A 21855-nucleotide genomic window follows, 5' to 3' on the forward strand; every position below is an offset into this window, starting at 1 on the left:
GTTCGTGGGTGATGGCTGGAGATGCTTATGGAAGAGATAAGGGAGATGATAAGGCTGGAGTTGAGAGTTGAGTGTGGTTTTCTCCTACCCAAAATATCTATAAAATATTATCTCAAAATATTCTATCCAATAATATCTATAAAAATCAGCTCAATATATTTTCCAAATGTGGAGTAGACTTGGAAGAGTAAGGTGGCTAAAATCTTTCTATGTGTATTTTAAATCTCTATTCTTAAGATATTTTCCAAATGTGTATTTTGCTTAGGTGTCATGATCTCACACCTTGATTTCCTTCACAATTTCATCTAATGGTTTCTCTTTGTGCCAAGTATCTAATACTATTCATTATGTGTGGTTAAGATCTTGCCAAGTGTCTAAATAAAATATCGCTATCCTAATTTGGACATTTCACACTATGATTTTGAAAACACTACGCTCAGTACATTTACCGAGGTTACTATTCACTCCAAAAATAAACGTAATAAACTTAGTACTGAAAAATTCTAAATATTCAATTAAGCCTAGTGGTGTAGACTATAATGTATTCTGACACTTTTAACTATCTCAAATAATTAAAATCGCATTTCTGGTACCATAGTGAGTGATAACACTAACTATGTTGACAGGCTAAAATTTATGCGATTAGTCGATTCGTGTAAACTTACAGAGTTTTCACGAGGTTCCTAAAGTCAATAGAAATTCCTTAATTGAATTTCTAGCGGGCTGTTACAATCTCCCCTCCTAAAAAAAAAGATTTCGTCCTCGAAATCGAATTAAATAAGAAATAGAAATTTAATAAGGAGGTGTTGCTTACCAACCTACTGTCTATCCCGTATATATTTGCCTTTGAGATTATGTCATTCCTTAACTCTCTTACTTTAATCAACAATTAGATTATACTTCTTTGCACAAGGTTGGCCAAGTTGTAACGACATACTCTACAAACCTAAAACTTTAAGTAAATAATCTTCCGAAACTCTTCTTTAGAAAAGCATAGGTGATATACTTTAAATGTTCTTGTAAATACCATAGTTAGTAAAGAATTCATCAAAATTAAACCGTTAACCTCTCTCTTTTTAACAAAATCGGTGGCACTCTGTTTTAGACCAGACAACTCTGATCCGCGTGATTTTTATAGGTCTTCTGTAGTTGTCAGGCGCCGCATAGCTACGACACTACTTTGTTCTTCTGTAATTGTCAGGCACCGCAGCTATGATACTACATTGCTCTTGTCTCTTGTAGAGAAATGATTCACGAGAGGTGATTCGTCATAATTTTCTCTATAAAAGAATTATTCAGTTCATCTTCTTTCTCATCTCATCTTCTTCACTTTTCTGAAATTAATCTGCATTCTTACTCTGCAATCTCTTTCTGCTTACTCACTTTGCAATGGCTCAGCAATCTTCTCATTGCCAAAACATGAGGTATTCTGCACCTCGTTCCCCAGTTGTTTCTGCTTCTTCCATAGGTGCTATTATGCAATCAAATAATGATCTGACTAATAAGTCAGAAAATGAACTTATCTACGAGCTTGTGAGTCTCGGTACTCGATACTCATCAGCCATTGTCGCATATTCTCAGAGACTGCAATCCAGGACTGGTGGGGTTGACAAACTCCACGAGAGTATTTCTCTGCTTCAGAGACTTCTTATGGAATCCAACATGAAGATAGAAGCAGTAAAGCGAGAGAACAGAGATTTAAAATCTTTGCTTAACTCTTCTTTTCGAGTGGCTACTCCTTTAGATAGGAGAGGCATGCAGATTTTTGAAGAGCAAGAACGTTTAAAGATTGAGGCAAAGAGCCTCAAATTTCTGTAATTTTGCTTTATGATAATAAAATAATACTTCACAAATATTCATATTTGTGTTTTTATCTTCTGGTATATGTTTTATGTACTCCATTTTATTTCTTTCAGGGATTTTCATATATATGACATGATCCAATGACTCATATAAATATGCATTTAATCATGCATATCCAAACTCTCAGTAATCTTCAAGTTAATAAAAACCTCAAGGAGTTCTACTGGTCTAGGACTAACTTACTTCTTTATAATCGCAACAATCAGTCATATTCCTAGGTGGTACTTTGATAACTGACCAGTTAATAACTTAAACTTGAAACTTTCTCTCTTATGATTGTCATAACTCTTCTATCCATCATAAGTTATCAATTATTCTAACTTTAAATGATTTGTTCCTAATGTTCACATAAATCCTCAAGACCAATATTTTACTCTCCATATAATAGTCTTCAAAAGAAGATCGATCTATGTATCCATAAAGATAGTGCTTTGCCAGAAATCATTTACTGGCGGCATGGTAATACTATTATCATAAATGAATCCTACTAAGGCTAAAGCTTCTCCTAATCAAATTACTCTTCCAAACACAATTTCTATCGTATTTTTAGAATCAAAACAATTCTCCAAATATGTGGAATACCATTCATCAATCCTACATATCATTTCTCATATTACTAAAATGTATTCTATATCTACATTGGTATGAACAATAATACTTCTAATGAAAATTGTTACTCTTACCACTAGGGTAACAATTTAACTTCCAATCTGAATTCTCAAGCACCACAATTAATAGAAACAATGACTCGTTTGAATCAAACAATGTACAATTTACCAACTCCAATGACTTGACCTACTACAAAATAACAATAATGCAATACTACCATCAATTGCAATCAGATCAACGTTAACTATGTTTACCTCAACTAATTCTTCATCCATCGGGAAATTCTGATCTTCTTGATTGTTATCTCCCTTAGGATTCCGAGGTATTCTATCACGAGTCATGTGTCCCTTCTTGAAACACACGAGCATATATATTAAAACCACATACTACCCTTCATACCATAAGAAATTCAAGCCTAATGTTTGGTGCATTTCCTAAGGACATGTGGATTTACTGCCCAGAGACGTATTGCTCTGATACCACCCTGTGACGCCCCCAAATTCCGTTTGGGATCGGACGGACATTTGAAGCGTCGAGACATGCAACACAAGGTTACCTGCCCCCGTTCATGACATATAAGATGCAATATTCCTAACATGCATCTAACAATATGCAATATTCGCAGCGGATAAATTTTTTGTCTTTAGCAATACTATGCACCAAATTGAAAATATCCCAAATGCTTAAAATATACTTCATACATAAAAATCCATTGAACAACTAAGATCACAACACTAGTCCAAAATGGTTATGATCCAAAAAAAAGTAGAGATGCAACTCAATCGTACAAGTAATAATTTACGTTAATTACTATATCAACATTTATGTCGCACCGTCACTTAGTCAACTGTGTCTAGTTGATCAGCTCCTGATTCTCCTTCAGGTCCTGTAACAAGATCTACCATTCGGGGGGAATGGTAGTTGGGACTACCAAAGTGAGATTTGATTACAAATCTCAGTAAGTTAACAAAAAACTTCCACACAAGCTAATGATGCATGGATGTCAGTAAAAGCATAAATGCATAATCAAATTCATAAGAAATTAAAGCATAACTTGGAGTACAACATAGCATAATTGACATAACTTAAATTGAAACATGAACTGAACTTGACTTGCAACTTGACTTAGCATGAACTTGCTCTGAAACTTGAATTAACATGAAAATACATACTCCACAGTTGTTGTGGCCCCATGTATTCTACACAAACTTGACTTAACATGAAAAATACATACTCCACAGTTGTTGTGGCCCCATGTATTCTATACAAACTTGACTTAACATGAAAAATACATACTCCACAGTTGTTGTGGCCCCATGTATTCTATGTGTAAATACATACTCCACAGTTGTTGTGGCCCCATGCATTCTACACATCACAATGCAGTTAAATACATACTCCACAGTTGTTGTGGCCCCATGTATTCTACATAAACTTGACTTAACATTAAAAATACATACTCCACAGTTGTTGTGGCCCCATGTATTCTATGTGTAAATACATACTCCACAGTTGTTGTGGCCCCATGTATTCTACACAAACTTGACTTAACATGAAAAATACATATTCCACAGTTGTTGTGGCCCCATGTATTTTACGCATCACATTTGTAGTTAAATACATACTCCACAGTTGTTGTGGCCCCATGTATTCTACACATCATAATGTACTCAAGATGAAATGTGACTGGAATACGAAAGGACTGAAGTCCTGACGTAATATAACGTGACTTGAACATAACTTAGAATACATGACCAACTTGAGATAGAAACATTTCGTAACATGGCATAACATATAATAGACAACATATTTAACATGACATACTTGCAACAGTGAATATTACATGACTTGACGTACATGTAATAGATGACATACTTAGCATGACGTACTTGTAATGTACAGTAATACATAACAGAATATATTATGTAACAGATAAAAATTGATGACAGAATAAATTCTGTATAATAGACAATTACATGATAACTTGACATGGCATGACACATATGATAACATATATACATACACTGTAGTTCTTTTACTTAGCATACATACACAGTAGACTGCTAGTAAGTTAAAAGCTAACTTACCTCGATTTCCGCATTTCTTATAAAACCTCAAGCGCGATCACGAGGAACTGTAATTAGTGATTCTAAAAGTTAGTACTAAATCACTAATAATTTGAAATATGGAAAAATACTAACTTAAAGAGTAAAATTTCCATTTTACTTTCTATATGTAGGAAAATGACCGTTTTACCCATAACTTAAGGATTTTGCATACTAACTCCAAAAGTCACCAAAATTTACATGCCTCATGTAAATTTTATCCTCAACTCAAATATCAATTTAGAAAAATTTAAAACTAATCACAACTATTAAAACTCCATAGGGCCGAAATTCTCATATGCTATTTCTATTGATTTTTGTTTCCAACTTGTTTTGATCAACCTTTTGATCTATGACTTATAAATATGTGATCTTCAAACCAAACCATCACATGGTTTAAAAAGATGTCCTAAAACATATATAAGCTTCTAATTCAAGATCACATGGTTAAAAATTAACCAAAACATAAATTTAGCCAAGAACATCCACACTTTGGCTTATCTGAATATCTCTTTACATAAAATTTCATATCTTTGAAACTAATATCAAATATCTTCAAAATAATAATATAACATGTATATAAGATGCTTAGGATCCTCCAATAAAATTATCAAAGTCATTAGAATAGGTTTAGACCACCAAAGAGTTAAACTTTCTCAAAATAGAAACTGTTTTTCTTCTTCCAGTTTCTAAGTTTCTAAATCTAAGCAAATATTTCATCAAAACCTTCAATCATGCAAAAATCCTCAACCAATAGTCATATATACATGTTAACAATACTCCATAAAAATTTCGGACCAATATCTATCCATTAGCTTGGTCAAAAACTCCAAACTATAACATATTCTCCAGTTTATCTCCCAGAATGACCTTTCTATAGTTTACACAATATTTGATTGACCAAATGATCTTCAAATGGGGCAAATAATATATCCATGTAAACTAGACTCAAAAAGGAACAACTTATATGAAGGAGACTTTATGATAAAACACTTACAACAGCTTCGAAATAGGCATGCAAAAGAACTCCTAAAAGCTGTCCGAGAGAGAATGTTTGATATTCTTTTAAAGAAACGTGTAAATGAAGATAAGTTCGTGGGTGATGGCTGGAGATGCTTATGGAAGAGATAAGGGAGATGATAAGGCTGGAGTTGAGAGTTGAGTGTGGTTTTCTCCTACCCAAAATATCTATAAAATATTATCTCAAAATATTCTATCCAATAATATCTATAAAAATCAGCTCAATATATTTTCCAAATGTGGAGTAGACTTGGAAGAGTAAGGTGGCTAAAATCTTTCTATGTGTATTTTAAATCTCTATTCTTAAGATATTTTCCAAATGTGTATTTTGCTTAGGTGTCATGATCTCACACCTTGATTTCCTTCACAATTTCATCTAATGGTTTCTCTTTGTGCCAAGTATCTAATACTATTCATTATGTGTGGTTAAGATCTTGCCAAGTGTCTAAATAAAATATCGCTATCCTAATTTGGACATTTCACACTATGATTTTGAAAACACTACGCTCAGTACATTTACCGAGGTTACTATTCACTCCAAAAATAAACGTAATAAACTTAGTACTGAAAAATTCTAAATATTCAATTAAGCCTAGTGGTGTAGACTATAATGTATTCTGACACTTTTAACTATCTCAAATAATTAAAATCGCATTTCTGGTACCATAGTGAGTGATAACACTAACTATGTTGACAGGCTAAAATTTATGCGATTAGTCGATTCGTGTAAACTTACAGAGTTTTCACGAGGTTCCTAAAGTCAATAGAAATTCCTTAATTGAATTTCTAGCGGGCTGTTACATCTTCTACCGTTTGTCGTCTACTAAAGCTGTCGTGAGTCATCTTTCGAAGTTCATCAATTGATTTTATTTGTAAACCACCCACTTACTCAGCTAGTTTTTTTTTTTTTTTTTTTTGGTTGAATACTAAGGTTTCAAAATCAATTTATTGTCACATCGTGGATTAATATCTTCAATAACTTTAGCTTTAACTAAAACCTCAACTTTTAGCCAAATTTTGGACTAATGCTCTAACAACGTTTACATCATTCATCTTTATTACGTTTGTATCTTCAAACAGTTCCTTTATTTTCAAATATTATACATTGATGAATAATATCTATTCAAATTGTTTTTCTTTTTATTGGTTGATTAAGTTGTAGTTAACTGCTTTATTTTATAGCAATAGAGTAAGAGTGGATATAAGTTGTGGATTCTAACCCAAAGACATGTCATGACATTCAAATGATTTTTGAATCATAAATGTTATTTCACCCGAAAATAACTCCCGAAATCCAAAAAATATTATTTTTATTTTTTATTATTTAAATAATTAAGAAAGTATTTTTTAATAATGTTGTGAGTTTTTTATTTAAAAAAAATATTTAAAAATATAAAAAAATGAACGTAACAATACTATGAGATCAATCCAAGCTAACTTCTTACATCTACATCTATCAAGACTTTGCATCATATTTTACTTTTTTTCCTTTTTAAGTTTAAACTTTATATAAATATATTATGTCATTTAAAAAACAAAAAAGCAAAAAAGTAGACACGAGAGAAAGTTAGAAACCAGGGAAAGAAATATTATATTACAATATAAATGAGAAAATAATAAATTGAATATTATGAAAAATTATGATATAAAGTATAAGAGCAATGCTACATATAATTATTATTTAGAGACTGCAATACAGGTATAAATAATTTTATCTTTAAAAATTTTTAAAATTATTAAAATTATTAAAATATTCTTCTTAAAATGATATTTATTTTTTTAATAAAAAATATATATATACCGTCTCTACTTAAAAACTGTAAATAAAGTTTTTCAAAGTATAAATTGAGTAGGTGGAAAATGGTGGCACAACGCAATACATGTGAGTGGAAATTTGGAGCCCATAAAAGGTGGGGGATTTTAAAAAGAAAACAGTGTGAAGTAGCATCGTGAAAGTCAACAGTCCACGTTAAAATTGTTCCTTTTTGTTCAGATTTTCAACCACTCTTTTAGGTCTACTTTGGACATTGAGGTTATTTCTATGCCATTTGAATAGGAAATTGAAAGGAGATGAATTGAGATTAGATGTTAAAAATTAAATAAAATATTATTAAAATATTATTTTTTTAATAGTATTATTATTTTGATATTTAAAAAAATTTGAATTGTTTATTATATTATGTGTGGAAACTTAAAAACGTTATAATGACGAGATAGAATGAGATGAAACACTTATTGTATCCAAATAGGGTTGAATTTCATTTAATCTCATCTCATTCTATCATATCTCATTTCAATACTCAAACATCATAAACACAAACACTTTTCAATTTCAAATATTCAACATTTTTATTTAATCATTACTTAATTATTACAATTTTTTCAACCTTTCAAACAAAATATAAAAACAATTCAATTTTTTAAAATTCTAAAACAAACATAATATTAAAAAAATCATATTCTAATAATATTTTAAACTTATAATATTTTTATTTAAAATTTTCTCTTTTATTTCTCAAAATCTCATAAAATATTTTAACTCAAATTATTATTTTTTACTCATCTCAACTCAAATATTTCATTACTATTCACAAATCTTCTCATATCAACTCATATCAATTCACTATCTTAATCAAGCCTTAATTATCTTTGGCAAAACTTAAAGAATAGATTGATTTGAAACGCATTTCTTAACTATGTTTATAATTTAATATTTATACCCATAAAGTAATCATCACATATTTCTTTTTCCTTTTTTGAAAAATGAAACCTACATAAAAAATAATTTTTTAATAATTAATTCTATTATTTTTTAAAAGGAATGCATGCGCAATACTTACAAGCTAATAACTTAACATTCTTTATGCTTTGATTCCTTTCCATAGGTCGGTCCATCTGTCTGTCTATAATATTTTCTCTCTCTTGACAAAGACTTCGGGTAAAATATGGAGAGATGGAATAAGTTTTAGCCATAACTAACATAACAGTAACATATAAGTTGAATAAAATATTATTAAAATATCATAAAATAATAAATTTCATTTGTTTATATAAATAAGATAAAATAGAAATTAAAAATTAAATAAAATATTATTTACATAAATAAAATGAGATAAAAGTTAAATAAAAATTATTAGAATATAATTTTTTCATATAATTTTTATTTTAAAATTAAAAAAATTAAATTATTTATTATATTTCGTGTGAATCGGCAAAAAGCAACCAATATTCGAAAGCACACGACAAGGCAGACCTCTAGCATAGTGGATGCAGTATTCATCATGGTTTCTTGACTAAATCACAAAAAAGAGAGGAAAAAATAGGATGTTTCTTGACATTGAAACACAAATCGAATATAAATATTTTGTTTTGGTAACGGGTCATTGTCTCTACTATGAACAAAACTTATCTCTATTGCAAGGTTCAAAAATCGGAATCGGGCTCGGAATTGGGTAAGGACGATTCAACAAATTGAATAAGATATTTGAATGTTGATACAAAATATTAAAAATCATATTTGATCCAATTCAAGTATTTTATATCATGTTTAAAAAATAAAAAAATAAAAAATCGATAACTAGTTTCAATTAAAAAAAAATAACATGAATCTAAATAGTTTCAATACGTATGTCATTTATGCACAACCATAAATATAATATAAAATACTTATTTATCTGCTTAATTTTTTGTTTAACTAAAAGAAATAAAAAAAAAATTACATGTTTTATCTTTTAATTTTTTTTCGATTCTTATTAAATATAATGATAAAAAGTAGAATATACATATATATTTAACTAGAAAAAAAAAAAAAAAAAACTCAATTATTAGACAATTTAAAAAGAAAAAGGAAACATCAAACAAATATAACTGGCCGAAATCAACAAAGATTCTAAAGCACAATTCAAGGCAGACATGTAGCATAGTGGATGCAACAGTCCTGAAAGAATCGTGCTTTGTTGACTTACCGCACAAATAAAAAAAAATTACATGTTTTATCTTTTAATTTTTTTTCGATTCTTATTAAATATAATGATAAAAAGTAGAATATACATATATATTTAACTAGAAAAAAAAAAAACTCAATTATTAGACAATTTAAAAAGAAAAAGGAAACATCAAACAAATATAACTGGCCGAAATCAACAAAGATTCTAAAGCACAATTCAAGGCAGACATGTAGCATAGTGGATGCAACAGTCCTGAAAGAATCGTGCTTTGTTGACTTACCGCACAAAAAAGAAAAAGGAAAGACAGGATGTATCTTGACATTGCCACACAAATCTGCTAATATATATATATGTTGTCATTTGGTAATGGGTCTTTGGCTCTGCTATAAACAAAACTTGTCTCCATCGTAGATAAATTCCTCTGAAACAGCTGTATCATTTCTTTATTTTAATAATGAAGTTGTCGAGGCGGGATTTCAAGTTTTCAACGCAGTTGAAACTAATCCTACATATAATCTTAAAATATGAAGTCATGCGCCCTCCCTTTTATCCACCATTAAAAAAAATAATAATACTACATATAATGTATATAATTATTGTATAATCATTTTAAAAAAGAGTAAAATTTATTATTAAAATTTTTTTAATATAGATCTAATATTTATTTATTTATTTTTAAAATGATTGTGCAGTGCTTGTGTGTTTACGACTGCAAGTATCATTTTTTTTTTAAAATTAATTTTTTTATATGATTATAATATTTATCTATTTTTTCTAAAGAGAATATGTGAGCTATGCATCCCTTAGACTGCAAATGGTATGTCCCTATAAACTTTTGGAAGGCCAACTGTGCCTTTGGTTGTCTGCCGCAACTCTATTTTGTTTCATTAAAATAGAAAAATCTCATTATTAATGTTGTATTTCGTACACCTGAGTTAAGCTCCAGCAACCAAAGTTTGGATCTTTCTACCTACAATCACATAGACAATAGTGGGCTTGATGGTGGTCCGGAGAGTCTCCAATATTAAAATCATTATTTTGTTTGAGAGAATTGCAGGAGAACAATAACATTCAAAAAGAGTTCTTCATACTTGAAACATGACTTTTATACGATATTTTTGAAAACATTATGTACCTTGTGTCAAGGGCCAACATCACACCCATGGTTCTCTAGTCACGGCTTTTGATGCCGTATTGCATTTAAGGTGGCTCCATTAATACAGTATGGTTTCTGAGTGATGTCTCGATAATAGTTAATCGGTACGGTCACTTTTAATTCCATCGTAAGAGAATTGAGAGTTCTTCATATTTTCCGTTCACTTGTCGGTATATATTTATTTTTTAATGTTAGGTGTTACATGTGGGTGTCAGGGTCGACACCTCCGCCCTTTAGAAAAAAAAATATACAAATTTTCCTCGCGGTGCATCCTCTCTCTCTCTGTTAATATAGTCTGTGGGCCAGGCTTTTTTGATGATTCCTGGGGTGAGACATTGAGATCTAGACCGAAATGGACTTCAATATCTATCCCAGGCCCAACCAAGAGAGGGGAATATCCCTTCCACACATCTTGGGCAGGAAATAAACACGAGAACAAAATGGAAACTCAGCCATATTTTTGAAAGAGAGAATATCGATATTGCATATGGGCATTGGATTGAACTGTTTTATCGTCATTTCATTATGCAGATGTTGTAGTACACATTTTAGATGAGTAATAAACCATATGTTAAATGGCATTAGATCCTTCTCAATTCTCAACCAAATTTACACAAAGTCTGGATTAATTCTTCAGCATCATCCTTTCAGAAGCAGTAATTAAAGGTTTGAACTTTGAGGTTGACTTAGCTTATTCAACCGGCAGAGGATTGGAATCAAGTTCAGATCATGTTTTCTTCTAACTGCAACGCCGAAGAACTCAGTCATGTCCAGCTCCTCATGTCTCATTCCACTGGGAAGTTTCCAATCAAAATGGTACAAAAACAGGGCAAGTGGGGGCTCAACATTAATCAGCCCAAATGCAATGCCTGTACAAATCCTCCTCCCGGCTCCAAATGGGAGATAGTCCCAATTGGTCCCTTTATAGTCGATAGAGCTATCCAGGAACCTCTCTGGATCAAACCTCTCAGGCTCACTCCAATATTTGGGATCTCTTCCTTTCGCCCATACATTAACGAGGACTTTAGTTTTGATAGGAATTTCGTACCCATTAATTACACAACTCTCGCTACATTCTCTAGGAAGTAACAGGGGTCCCGGAGGGTGTAATCTCAATTCTCAGGGTCTCCTTAACAACTGCCTTTAAATATTTCATCTCGGTAATGGCTGTCTCATCAACTCCCCTTTCCTATCCAAGACTTCTCTTACCTCGTCTTGTGCCGCCTTCATCCCCCTTGGATGTTTTATCATTTCCGACATTGCCCAATTCACGGTTGTGGCTGATGTTTCACTCCCAGCGCTGAAAATGTCCTGAAAGGGGTTGATGAAGTCTGTGTTCAGTATTTACAGAAAAAAAAGAAAAGAAGAAAAGTAATTCATTTTACCCTCCCCAATGACAATTACCACATTTTCTCAAATTACACCTCAAATTACTAAAATAAATACCATTTTTTAATTTTGCACCCTCCATTTAAATAACCCTTTGATATGAAAGAATCTTAAAAATTTTGGGGGGAATTTTGTGGAATACTATTGCTTAAGTTTGATAAAATATAAAAACCAAAACTTGAAATGACATTAACATTAACTAAAAAGAGAAATTAAAGAGCTTTGTGGCCACCACCAATGCCATCCATGGTAGGCATTCACTCAAGAGTTTTAGGGCTATATCATATTTTAAGTACTTAATGGAAAAATTGGAAGGAGGGTGTAAATTGAAAGAAGAAAAAATCTACACAATCTCCCAATACTTCACATTTTTTTTTAATTTTTATTATTTTATTTTTTATCAAATATTTAATATATAAATAATGAATAAAATAAAAAGAATGGATAGTTAGGAAATTAAATTGTATGTTTTTATAATTAGAGGTGCATTTTGAAAAAAATAATGATAGTTCAAGGGTGCAAAATAAAATTAGCCCAAAAGTACTTAGAGTATTGTTACCGGAATAGCCATAGCTAAAAATAAAGTAACTTTTTAACTATTAGAGATAAAAGTAAGTTGCATTGGATTAGCTAATTCCAAATTCTTTAGCTTTTAGCTGCAGTAAATATAAAGTTATAATCAAATTTGATAGTTACATGTACAAGGAGTAAATCATTATTTTATTATTTTTCTGTAACTCTCCCTATCTCCTCTGAATATTTTTAGAATGTTTGGTATAATAAAATATGGTTTAATGGGAAAATAGAGTACATATAATTGAAAAATATAATTTTTTAACTCATAATTTAATTAAAATATGATTACTAATTAACATATATTAGGTACAATAGTAAAATATGGAAAAGTAAAATAAATTAATAATTAAAAAAATTAAATATTTTTGTAATTATAAATTATTCATTACTATATAATGAATAAATAGATAATTTAATGTAAAAATTTAATGTGAATAGTTAAAATTAAATTCATCTCATATTATTTTATTGTTATATAATAAAAAAATAATTATTTTAATATAGAAATTTATGTAAATAAAATACTCAAAATTTAAATTCATCTTATATTTATTAAAAGTGTACTTTACATAGGAGGGAATTTTAGGGGATCTTTATCCGACAAAAGGATGTCTTCTGCATGTTGCGGCCGAGAAGGAACAATCTCCATTACTGACTCCAAGCAGAATCTGGGAACTCTTTGATGTTGACCTTTACAAACTATTTTGCATAATGCGAGAAATTCTATGAAGTACAAAGGCATGATATCAGAAGAACGTGATATATGGTATGGAATATTACCAAGATTACAGCTTTGATGTTGTCGGTAGTCGAGGAAAACTCACTATCACCATGCTCTTGAAATTTTAACAGAACAACTACGAAATCTTCTACTCTTGCAGCCTCTCCTGCTTTCGTTTTTGCCTTTGCCTTGTGTTCATTAATGATGTTTTCCATTATTCTGTCAGCTTCTCGATGCAACCTCTCAAGTTTAGTCCTCACCCCGCTGATCAGATGAAGCAGCTGAAAAGAAGGAAACACATCTGCAATATTGAAACCTCCACCCATCTCAATTGCTTCCTTCGCAACAGATATGAATGTTTCTTGTTCTTTACATTTCTTACCAAAGGCCGCTCTTGAAATGATGCCGCTTATTGTTGAGGAGACTTCCTCGGTAAGACTGACGGGAGATCCTGCTTTCGAAGCAATCCGTTTGATGAGACTCGATACCTCTTCTTCTCAAATTGGTCGGTAAGATTCAACACGTTTTAAACATAGAAGCTCTAGCGAGCAAATCTTTCGTAGTTGTCTCCAGTAATTGCCATATGGTGCAAAGGCGATGCTTGTAGAACCATATGACAGAATCTTTGTAGCTAGAATACTGGGTCTTCATGCAAAGATTATATCATGAGTTTTCATCACCTCTTTGGCGAACTCGGGAGATGAAATCACAATGGTGGAAACTTCTCCAAGTCGAAGGTGCATCAGAGGTCCATGTTTCTTGGACAAGTCTCTTAATGCACGATGGTGTAGAGAGCCAAGAAACTGGTGCATGTTTCCTATGATGGGCAGCTTCCATGGCCCTGGCGGTAGATTTATAGTTGAGTGGTTTGTCTTGGATTTCTTCCTCATTTTCAGTACCATAAACATAAAGATCAAGAAGGTGAACAGGTTGGGAAGGATAACACATGGAGCTCCATGTGGAAACTGGATTAATACAGTGAATTTGAGGGCAACGATTAATTGGTAAAGTATCTCAATCATATTTCCCCATAATATGCAGCCTGGGAGCATATTTTATGAAATAATTTCTTAATTTATGTTTTGTTTTCCACTAGATTGGCATCTTGATATTGACAGAAATAGCTGTTTATTGTTGATGCCATCCCCTAGATCATCCATCGGCTGCATCTACTGTTTTCAACCAAGCATTAGTTGAAAACTTTGCCGAACAAATACAATGGTATACAATAGGTTTCACTCTTACAGAATTCACACGGGGTCTAAATCTAGAAAAATAAAGACAAGACATTAGCAAGTAGACCACCAAATTAAGACAAACATTCATACATCATGAACACGATTAAGCAGCCCGTGGGTAGTTGGATGCAAGAACTTTATGATTGGAGCTGTCTTGTAGCAATTACTTTTCCTTGGCAAGTAAACTGTCAGTAGCACCTCAGTCCTATATGATAGAAATAACCTTTAAAAAAAGGTGCCAATTGCTGATTTTTCGAGTAAAAATAATTGTCCATTATCGTGAGCAAGTCAAAACAGAAAAACTTACATGGTAATCATAGCAACAGGGCTGAACGTCTGCTCATAATCCTACCCATATTTAATTTAAGAGTGAACCTCTTTGATTTGAAAGATGATTTAAAGGTCAAAGGAGAAAAATATCAAGTTGGAGTTGCTCTACGCAGTTTCACCTTTTGTTCTGTAGTTCGCATGAATAAGTTGTTCTTACAAAGAAGCTACTCGATCTCAGTTGGATAGTTATCTTACCCTGCTGTGTGATGGAGAGATCGAAGAAGATAAACCTGTGACAGACTCATAGCTCCCTGCTAACATCAACTATAATTTTTACACTTTTTTTTTTTTTTTTACTTTCTCGGCAATATAAACCGAATGTTTACACTTAAGAGAATTGGGTTCTATTCTTTTATTTTGAGCTAAACTCTGGACAGAGAAGGGAGGCACACAACTTTTCAAAGAAATCTAATGCCACTAACACATTGCATTGGATTTTGTACACAAACGACCATTATATGTAAAGCACGCAGAAGATACAAAGAGAGATGAAACATTTTCAATGTAGGGCTTATTCAACTGGCAAGGGATTATTGTAAGCAATGGGAATCTAGTGCAGATGGTCTTTTCTTCTAGCTGTAAGGCCATAGGTCTCAGTCATGTCCAGGTCTTCATGCTTCGTTCCATCGGGAAGTTTCCAATCAAAATGATACAAAAACAGGGCAAGTGGGAACTCAATATTGACCAAGCCGAATGTCATGCCTGACATCCTTCTTCCGGCTCCAAATGGGATGAACTCGAAATTTGTCCCCTTCAAGTCAATTGAGCTATCTAGGAATCTCTCTGGATTGAAACTCTCAGGTTCAGGCCAATATTTGGGATCTCTTGCAATTGCCCACCAATTAACAATGACTTTTGTTTTGGCAGGAATTTCGTACCCATCAATTTCACACCTCTCCATTGATTCTCTGGGCAGTAGCAGAGGAGCGGGAGGATGTAGTCTCAGGATCTCCTTAACAACTAACTTTAAATATTTCATCTCGGTAATGCCTGCTTCATCCACCCTCCCTTTTCTATTAAAAATCTCTCTCACTTCGGCTTGTGCCTTCTTCATCACTCTTGGATGTTTTATCATTTCTGACATTGCCCAAGTCAGGGTTATGGTTGATGTCTCACTCCCAGCACTGAACATGTCCTGCAAAATATTAATGAAGTTTGAGAGTCTAGCACTTGAACAAAAGTCCCGTACGAACTGCACACAATCAAGAACAATCCACGTTTATGACTCCGTCCCATGCAGGTTCTGAGATCTGAGAAAGGATCTCCGAATATCTATTGCAGTAAAAGGTTGCTTAAGGAGGCAAAATAACGTGTGATATTTGTCGGAAGTATGCAAGATTTCGGCAGAATGAAATGTGAATTAAAAAAAAATTACCAGGATTACAGCTTTGACGTGGTCGTTCGTTAAGGAAAACTCACTGCCACGATGCTCCAGGAAGTTTAACAGAACATCAACAAAATCTTCTGTGGTTGCAGCCTGACCACCTGCTTTTGTTGTTGCCCTGGCCTCTTTATGCTCTTTGATGATGTTTTTGTTGGGAATGGACCGAATAAACTAAGGTTAAGTTGAAGTAAATAATAGCGGAAGCAACAAAATAAACAACAATCACACAAAAAACACCAAGATTTAAGTGGTTCAGCTCAATGTGAGCCTACGTCCACTGTCGGGGTCGGTTTCAAAGATTTCACTATGAACAAAGATGGAGTACAAGAGTATTGATCACAAAATCCTCAATCCTAAAGTCCCAATACACTCAATGGACTCTTAGGATTGTATACAAAAGGATTCTCAAAACTCTCTCTAACTTGGCTGCTGAACACACCACAAAATGAAGAGAAAATGATGTATTTATAAGACAAGGCGCTAGTCAGAACATTCGCTCGAGCGGATGTCGAGCGAAGTGTCGAGTGCACGTTAGGGTTGCATTCTCGCTCGAGCGGACTGTCGAGCGGAGGTCGAGCGAAACTCTCTGGAAGATTTCGTTCGAGCGGACTGTCGAGCGGAGGTCGAGCGGAACTCTCTGGATAAGTTCGCTCGAGCGGAGGTCGAGCGGAACTATAGTGGAACTGTAGCAAGCCCAAAAAAACACATTTTCAGCAGGAAATCAAGCCAAACTCAACAGTTTTCCATTATCCTGTCAACTTGTTTATGAAACCTCTCAAGTTTTATGCTCATACCACTGATCAGATGAAGCATTTTAACAGAAGGAAAGACATCTGCAATATTGAAACCTCCAGCCAACTTGAAAACTTCCATCACAGCATAAAGGAACTTTTCTTGGTCTTTGCACTCCTTACCAAAGGCTGCCCTTGAAGTAATGATAGACATTATCGAGGACAGTTTCTCAGTAAGATTGATGGAAGATCCTGCTTTTGAAGCAATCCATTCAATAAGGTTTGATAGCTCTTCTTCTCTAATCGGCAGGAATGACTCGACACGTCTTGAGCTTAAAAGTTCCAGGATGCAAAATTTTCTTAGTTCTCTCCAGTAACTGCCATATGGTGCAAAGGCGATATCTTTAGAACCGTAGGACATGATCTCTGAAGCTAGAATACTGGGCCTTGATGCAAAGCTTGAATCATGAGTTTTCATCACCTCTTTGGCGAACTCTGGAGATGAAACCACAAAGGTGGAAACTTCTCCAGGTTGAAGGTATATCAGAGGTCCATACTTGTTGGACAAGTCTCTTAATGCATGATGGGGTAGAGAGCTAACAAACTGGTGCATTGTTTCCAATGACAGGTAGCTTCCATGGCCCTGGGGGTAGATTTAGAGTAATTGAGTGGTTGGTTTTGGATTTCTTCCCTATATTCAGGACCATAAACATAAAGAAGAAAAAGGAAAACAGAATTGGGAAAGACAACAAATGGAGCTCCATGAGGAAAGCAGACGAGCACAGTAAATTAGAGAAGTACTACTGCTTTTGGTGAATTTGCATCAGCATCTCGTCCATATTTATGTCCTTTTTTGTGTGTAATATATTTATGATCTACCTGCTTTGAGTTTTGTTTTCTACTTAACTAGCATCTTGCCAATGTCAGATCCACACGGCATAAGGATCTCCAACAAACTATAAATGTTCCATTCCAACCGCATAATATTTTTGTCGTTCTTCTCTATTTTCTACGAAGTTTGTCATGAGCATAATATATATATATATTTATGTATATATGTATGCATGTATGTATTGCAGCAAACGGTAAGTAGACGATCAAAGTAAAACAAAAGAGTCAGACACCAAGATTGATGAATTCAAATTCAGCCGAACTGAATATTTTGAGCCGTCTGTCTTGTAGCAATTCTTTACCTGATAAGTGATCCGTAAGCCATCCTTCGTGGCATGACAACCTTTGATATTTGGACAAAACAGCATCCTTTTCACTCGAAGATTTATCGTAGTGCCAATCTTACGGCACAAAACCTCGTAATTGGACTATCGAGGAATCTCAATGCCCGATGGTTGGATCCCCTTCCTACATATTAATGAAGTTGCATCAACAGTGACGCATTTTGGTACGAGGTATGTCACCTTCGTGAATTTGACATCTATCTCCATTATTTTCTCTGGGAATTAAGAAACAAAGGAGGTTTTCTAACAATCATGTGCACTTGGTTTATTTTCTGAGATGAATGAATATTCAATTTGGGCATTCGTGTCTCTATTTCTTTGCATACATTCATGGAACGATTTAGGCGTATATAATGAGACTAAACTTTTCTCCAAATTAGTTCCATCCATGCATGACGATGAAACCGTCTGCCTTGCCACAACTAAAGCAGGGCTGCTTCCTCTTTTCCGTCTGTTTTCATTCTTTTTACTTTATATCCAGCTTCTGTTTTCTCAATGAACGCCAAAAGCATAGAAACAGAGATCTACTACTCACTAAACAGTGACTAAAATGTCTCCCAAAGCATATCCTAGCGGTAGAACAAACAAATCACTCAATGTCTCCCATCAACATACCTAGTGATGGGAGACATTTCTCTCTCTCTCCCTCTCAGTCATGAAGAATGATTCGTGGGAGACATCGAAGAGAAAACGCTAATCAATTGACCATCAATACAGTGCAACGAATTCTAGGCTCTAAAATTAGCTAAAATATAGGTACATGATCGACAAACCTAAAATCCATATCTAATCCGCATCCCCTATAATGGGTCGAATATTATATATCAAAGACTCCATCAGCCAAGGCCCAAGGAGGATTGTCATCCCAGATTGCAAGTGGCCTCATAATTAGAAGTGCATCATCTTCACACCATTCACCATTTACATATATGATATATTGGATCGCAGAGCATAGATATTGGATTCACGAAATCACATCCTGATCACCAAAAAAAGCGGCAAACCATCCCAGTGACAAGAACAGAACAGATTATATTGCAGCACATCAGAGTCATGGCAGCTCATAATATTACAAACACAAAAAGCTACTTATCGAAGCTTCAATTCACCCTGTTTGCGAATAGGAGAACTTCGGTTCTCACTTGTAACACAAAGAAAGAAGCTCCATTGATAAGAACCTAATCAAAGTACTGAAGCAACGCAAATAAATATAGGTAAAATAAGTCTCTAAATAACATAGTCAGACCACTCTGTTATATGTGAAGTATGGTCCATGGTAAAACTAGGAATCTTATCAAGCTTAATTGGGTTGTTCTTCCCTCCAACCAACCTAGCAGGGTTCCCAACTGCAGTTGTCCTTGGTGGCACGTCCTTTAGCACAACTGAACCAGCCCCAATCTTAGCCCCAGCCCCAATCCAAATATTCCCCAAAATACAAGTCCCAGCCCCTATCAATACCCCATCACCGATCTTTGGGTGCCTGTCCCCAGACATCTTCCCGGTCCCTCCCAAAGTCACGTTGTGCAAAATCGACACATTGTTCCCAATCACCGCCGTCTCCCCAACCACCACACCGGTGGCGTGGTCGAGCAATATTCCTCGTCCGATCCTCGCTCCCGGATGGATATCCACCGCAAATACCTCGGACACCCTGTTTTGAATCAACAGTGCCAAAACCTTCCTGCCTTGTGACCACAACTTGTGAGCTACCCTATGTGCCTGGCACGCAAGAAACCCTTTGAAATTCAAGAAGCAATGCACGTAGCTTATGCAAGCAGGGTCTCTTTCTTTCACTGCTCTCAGATCATCCTTCGCAGCGCCCATGATTTCGTGATCTCCCACAAGCACCCCGACAAAAATATCGAATAGGGTTCGGGAGGGAAGGCCCGAATTGCTCAGTTTCATCGAAAGATGGTTGGCCAACGCCCTTTCCAATGAATCATGCGACAATATCGAGTTGTCGTAGTAATTTGACAATATGGGTTCCAGTTCCACATCGAACCGAGCTTCGTCTTGCATTTTCACCCATAGATCAGCACCGTAGTCTTCGTCTTGATCGACCTCATCCCTGTTTGCATCCGTGTGTATGCTTTTTGAGCGATCGGGGCAAATGGGTTTGTAAGAAAAGTGCAATGAGGGTCGGCAGAATTCCACGTAGTTGTATTTGTTGTCGTCGTATTGAGACCTGTTTGGGTCCCGGGAAATTGGCTTGGGTTCCGTTATGGCAGTTATTGAAGCCCCAATACAGGCGGCCATCGATTTGTTTTGCTGTTTGGATATTGAGAGAATCGGTGGAAAGGTTTGCACGCTTGTGTGGCAAGGGAAGTTGGCTGAGACAGTATTCGGGTTTGAGACGAGTAAAAGGAAGGTGGCGTTATATAAGGGAACGGAAAAGCGGTGAGAAAGGACCAGAACTTTCATGGAAACGAGAAACTTTCTGGGGGAAATCTCTCTCTCTCTCTCTCTCTCTCTCTCTCTCTCTGTTTATATAAAAGAAAGAAATAGATAAATTAGTATTATAGCTTTTATATTCGTTTGGAGATTCCGCCGCGAAAGGCTCCTTTTATAGAGGAAGAGAACGACTATTTGAAGGGATTACTGAGTCAACTAATTCAGACACAGCACAAAGTGCCCATATTCATAAAGTTTACGTGGAGAGATAACGTGGATCCCACATCGTCTTGCTTCCCCTAATCAAAGCATATTTTTAATTTTTTATTCGCTAAAATTAAATATAACTTTCTTTTTTCTATTTTATTGAATTTCTCTACCCTAAAAACCCTTTACGATTTACCTAAACGGGTTTTACAGACAGTTAAAGATGAAATAAATTATTTTAAATAAAATGTTATTAAAATATTAATTTTTTATATTATTATTATTTTAATAATTAAAAAATTGAATTAAAATTATAAAAAATTAAATTATTTATTATATTTTATATAAATATTTAAAAAAAAATTATAAGAATAAGATAAAATGATTTCTGATTTCATAAAGGTTCAAGGACACCAATATAAATTATCTTATTTTAGCTGTGTCACTTCATTAATAATCAATATAAATTATTTTAAAATTAAACACCACCTGCTTTTTATAAAGGATCATAACCAAGCTGCGTTGCACAATTTGGTACATGAAAGGTGGGATACGTACTGCGTTGCACAAGCTACACGTGGTTAATGAAGAGACCGGATGCATAGGTTTTTATTTGGAAAGCGAGTGAAGTTATCTTCTTTCAGTAATTGTGTTATGACGTATGAGATGACGCGGCGCTTTAGGAAGGGTGTTTGATTTCTACTTCTTTGGAAATGGCCAAAAGAGATCTGATCCTATGATTGATTGATAGTGGCCGCCGCCTGCTCACTTTTACCACTCCCAACATTTAAAATGAAATTAATTCGGTGATTATTGAACTTTGCTTTTGAAGCAAATTACGTGTCGGACAATCTTGCTTACGTAATCAACTACGTGGCAATCTTGTTTTTAAAACAATTTCGTTTAGTGCGGGAACTAAAAGAAGTCAAATTTGGGAGACAAACTGAATCTTA

At 34.1% G+C, this 21855-nt stretch overlaps 1 protein-coding gene and 2 pseudogenes across 1 annotated transcript; all 3 read right to left on the reverse strand.

Moving 5' to 3' along the window:
* Positions 1 to 11195: 11195 nt before the first annotated feature.
* LOC122282079 lies at positions 11196 to 14438 on the reverse strand (annotated as a pseudogene).
* On the reverse strand, positions 13233 to 19169 carry LOC122282078 (annotated as a pseudogene).
* A 147-nt stretch (positions 19170 to 19316) lies between these two features.
* On the reverse strand, positions 19317 to 20845 carry LOC122282077 (serine acetyltransferase 1, chloroplastic-like). Its single transcript, XM_043094008.1, has one exon. The coding sequence runs from the start codon at positions 20723 to 20725 to the stop codon at positions 19532 to 19534; it is 1194 nt and encodes a 397-aa protein (XP_042949942.1). The 5' UTR covers positions 20726 to 20845; the 3' UTR covers positions 19317 to 19531.
* Between the last annotated feature and the right edge of the window lie 1010 nt (positions 20846 to 21855).

The sequence above is a fragment of the Carya illinoinensis genome, chromosome 11, assembly GCF_018687715.1.
Source record: "Carya illinoinensis cultivar Pawnee chromosome 11, C.illinoinensisPawnee_v1, whole genome shotgun sequence".
NCBI classification, from domain to species: Eukaryota; Viridiplantae; Streptophyta; class Magnoliopsida; order Fagales; family Juglandaceae; genus Carya; species Carya illinoinensis.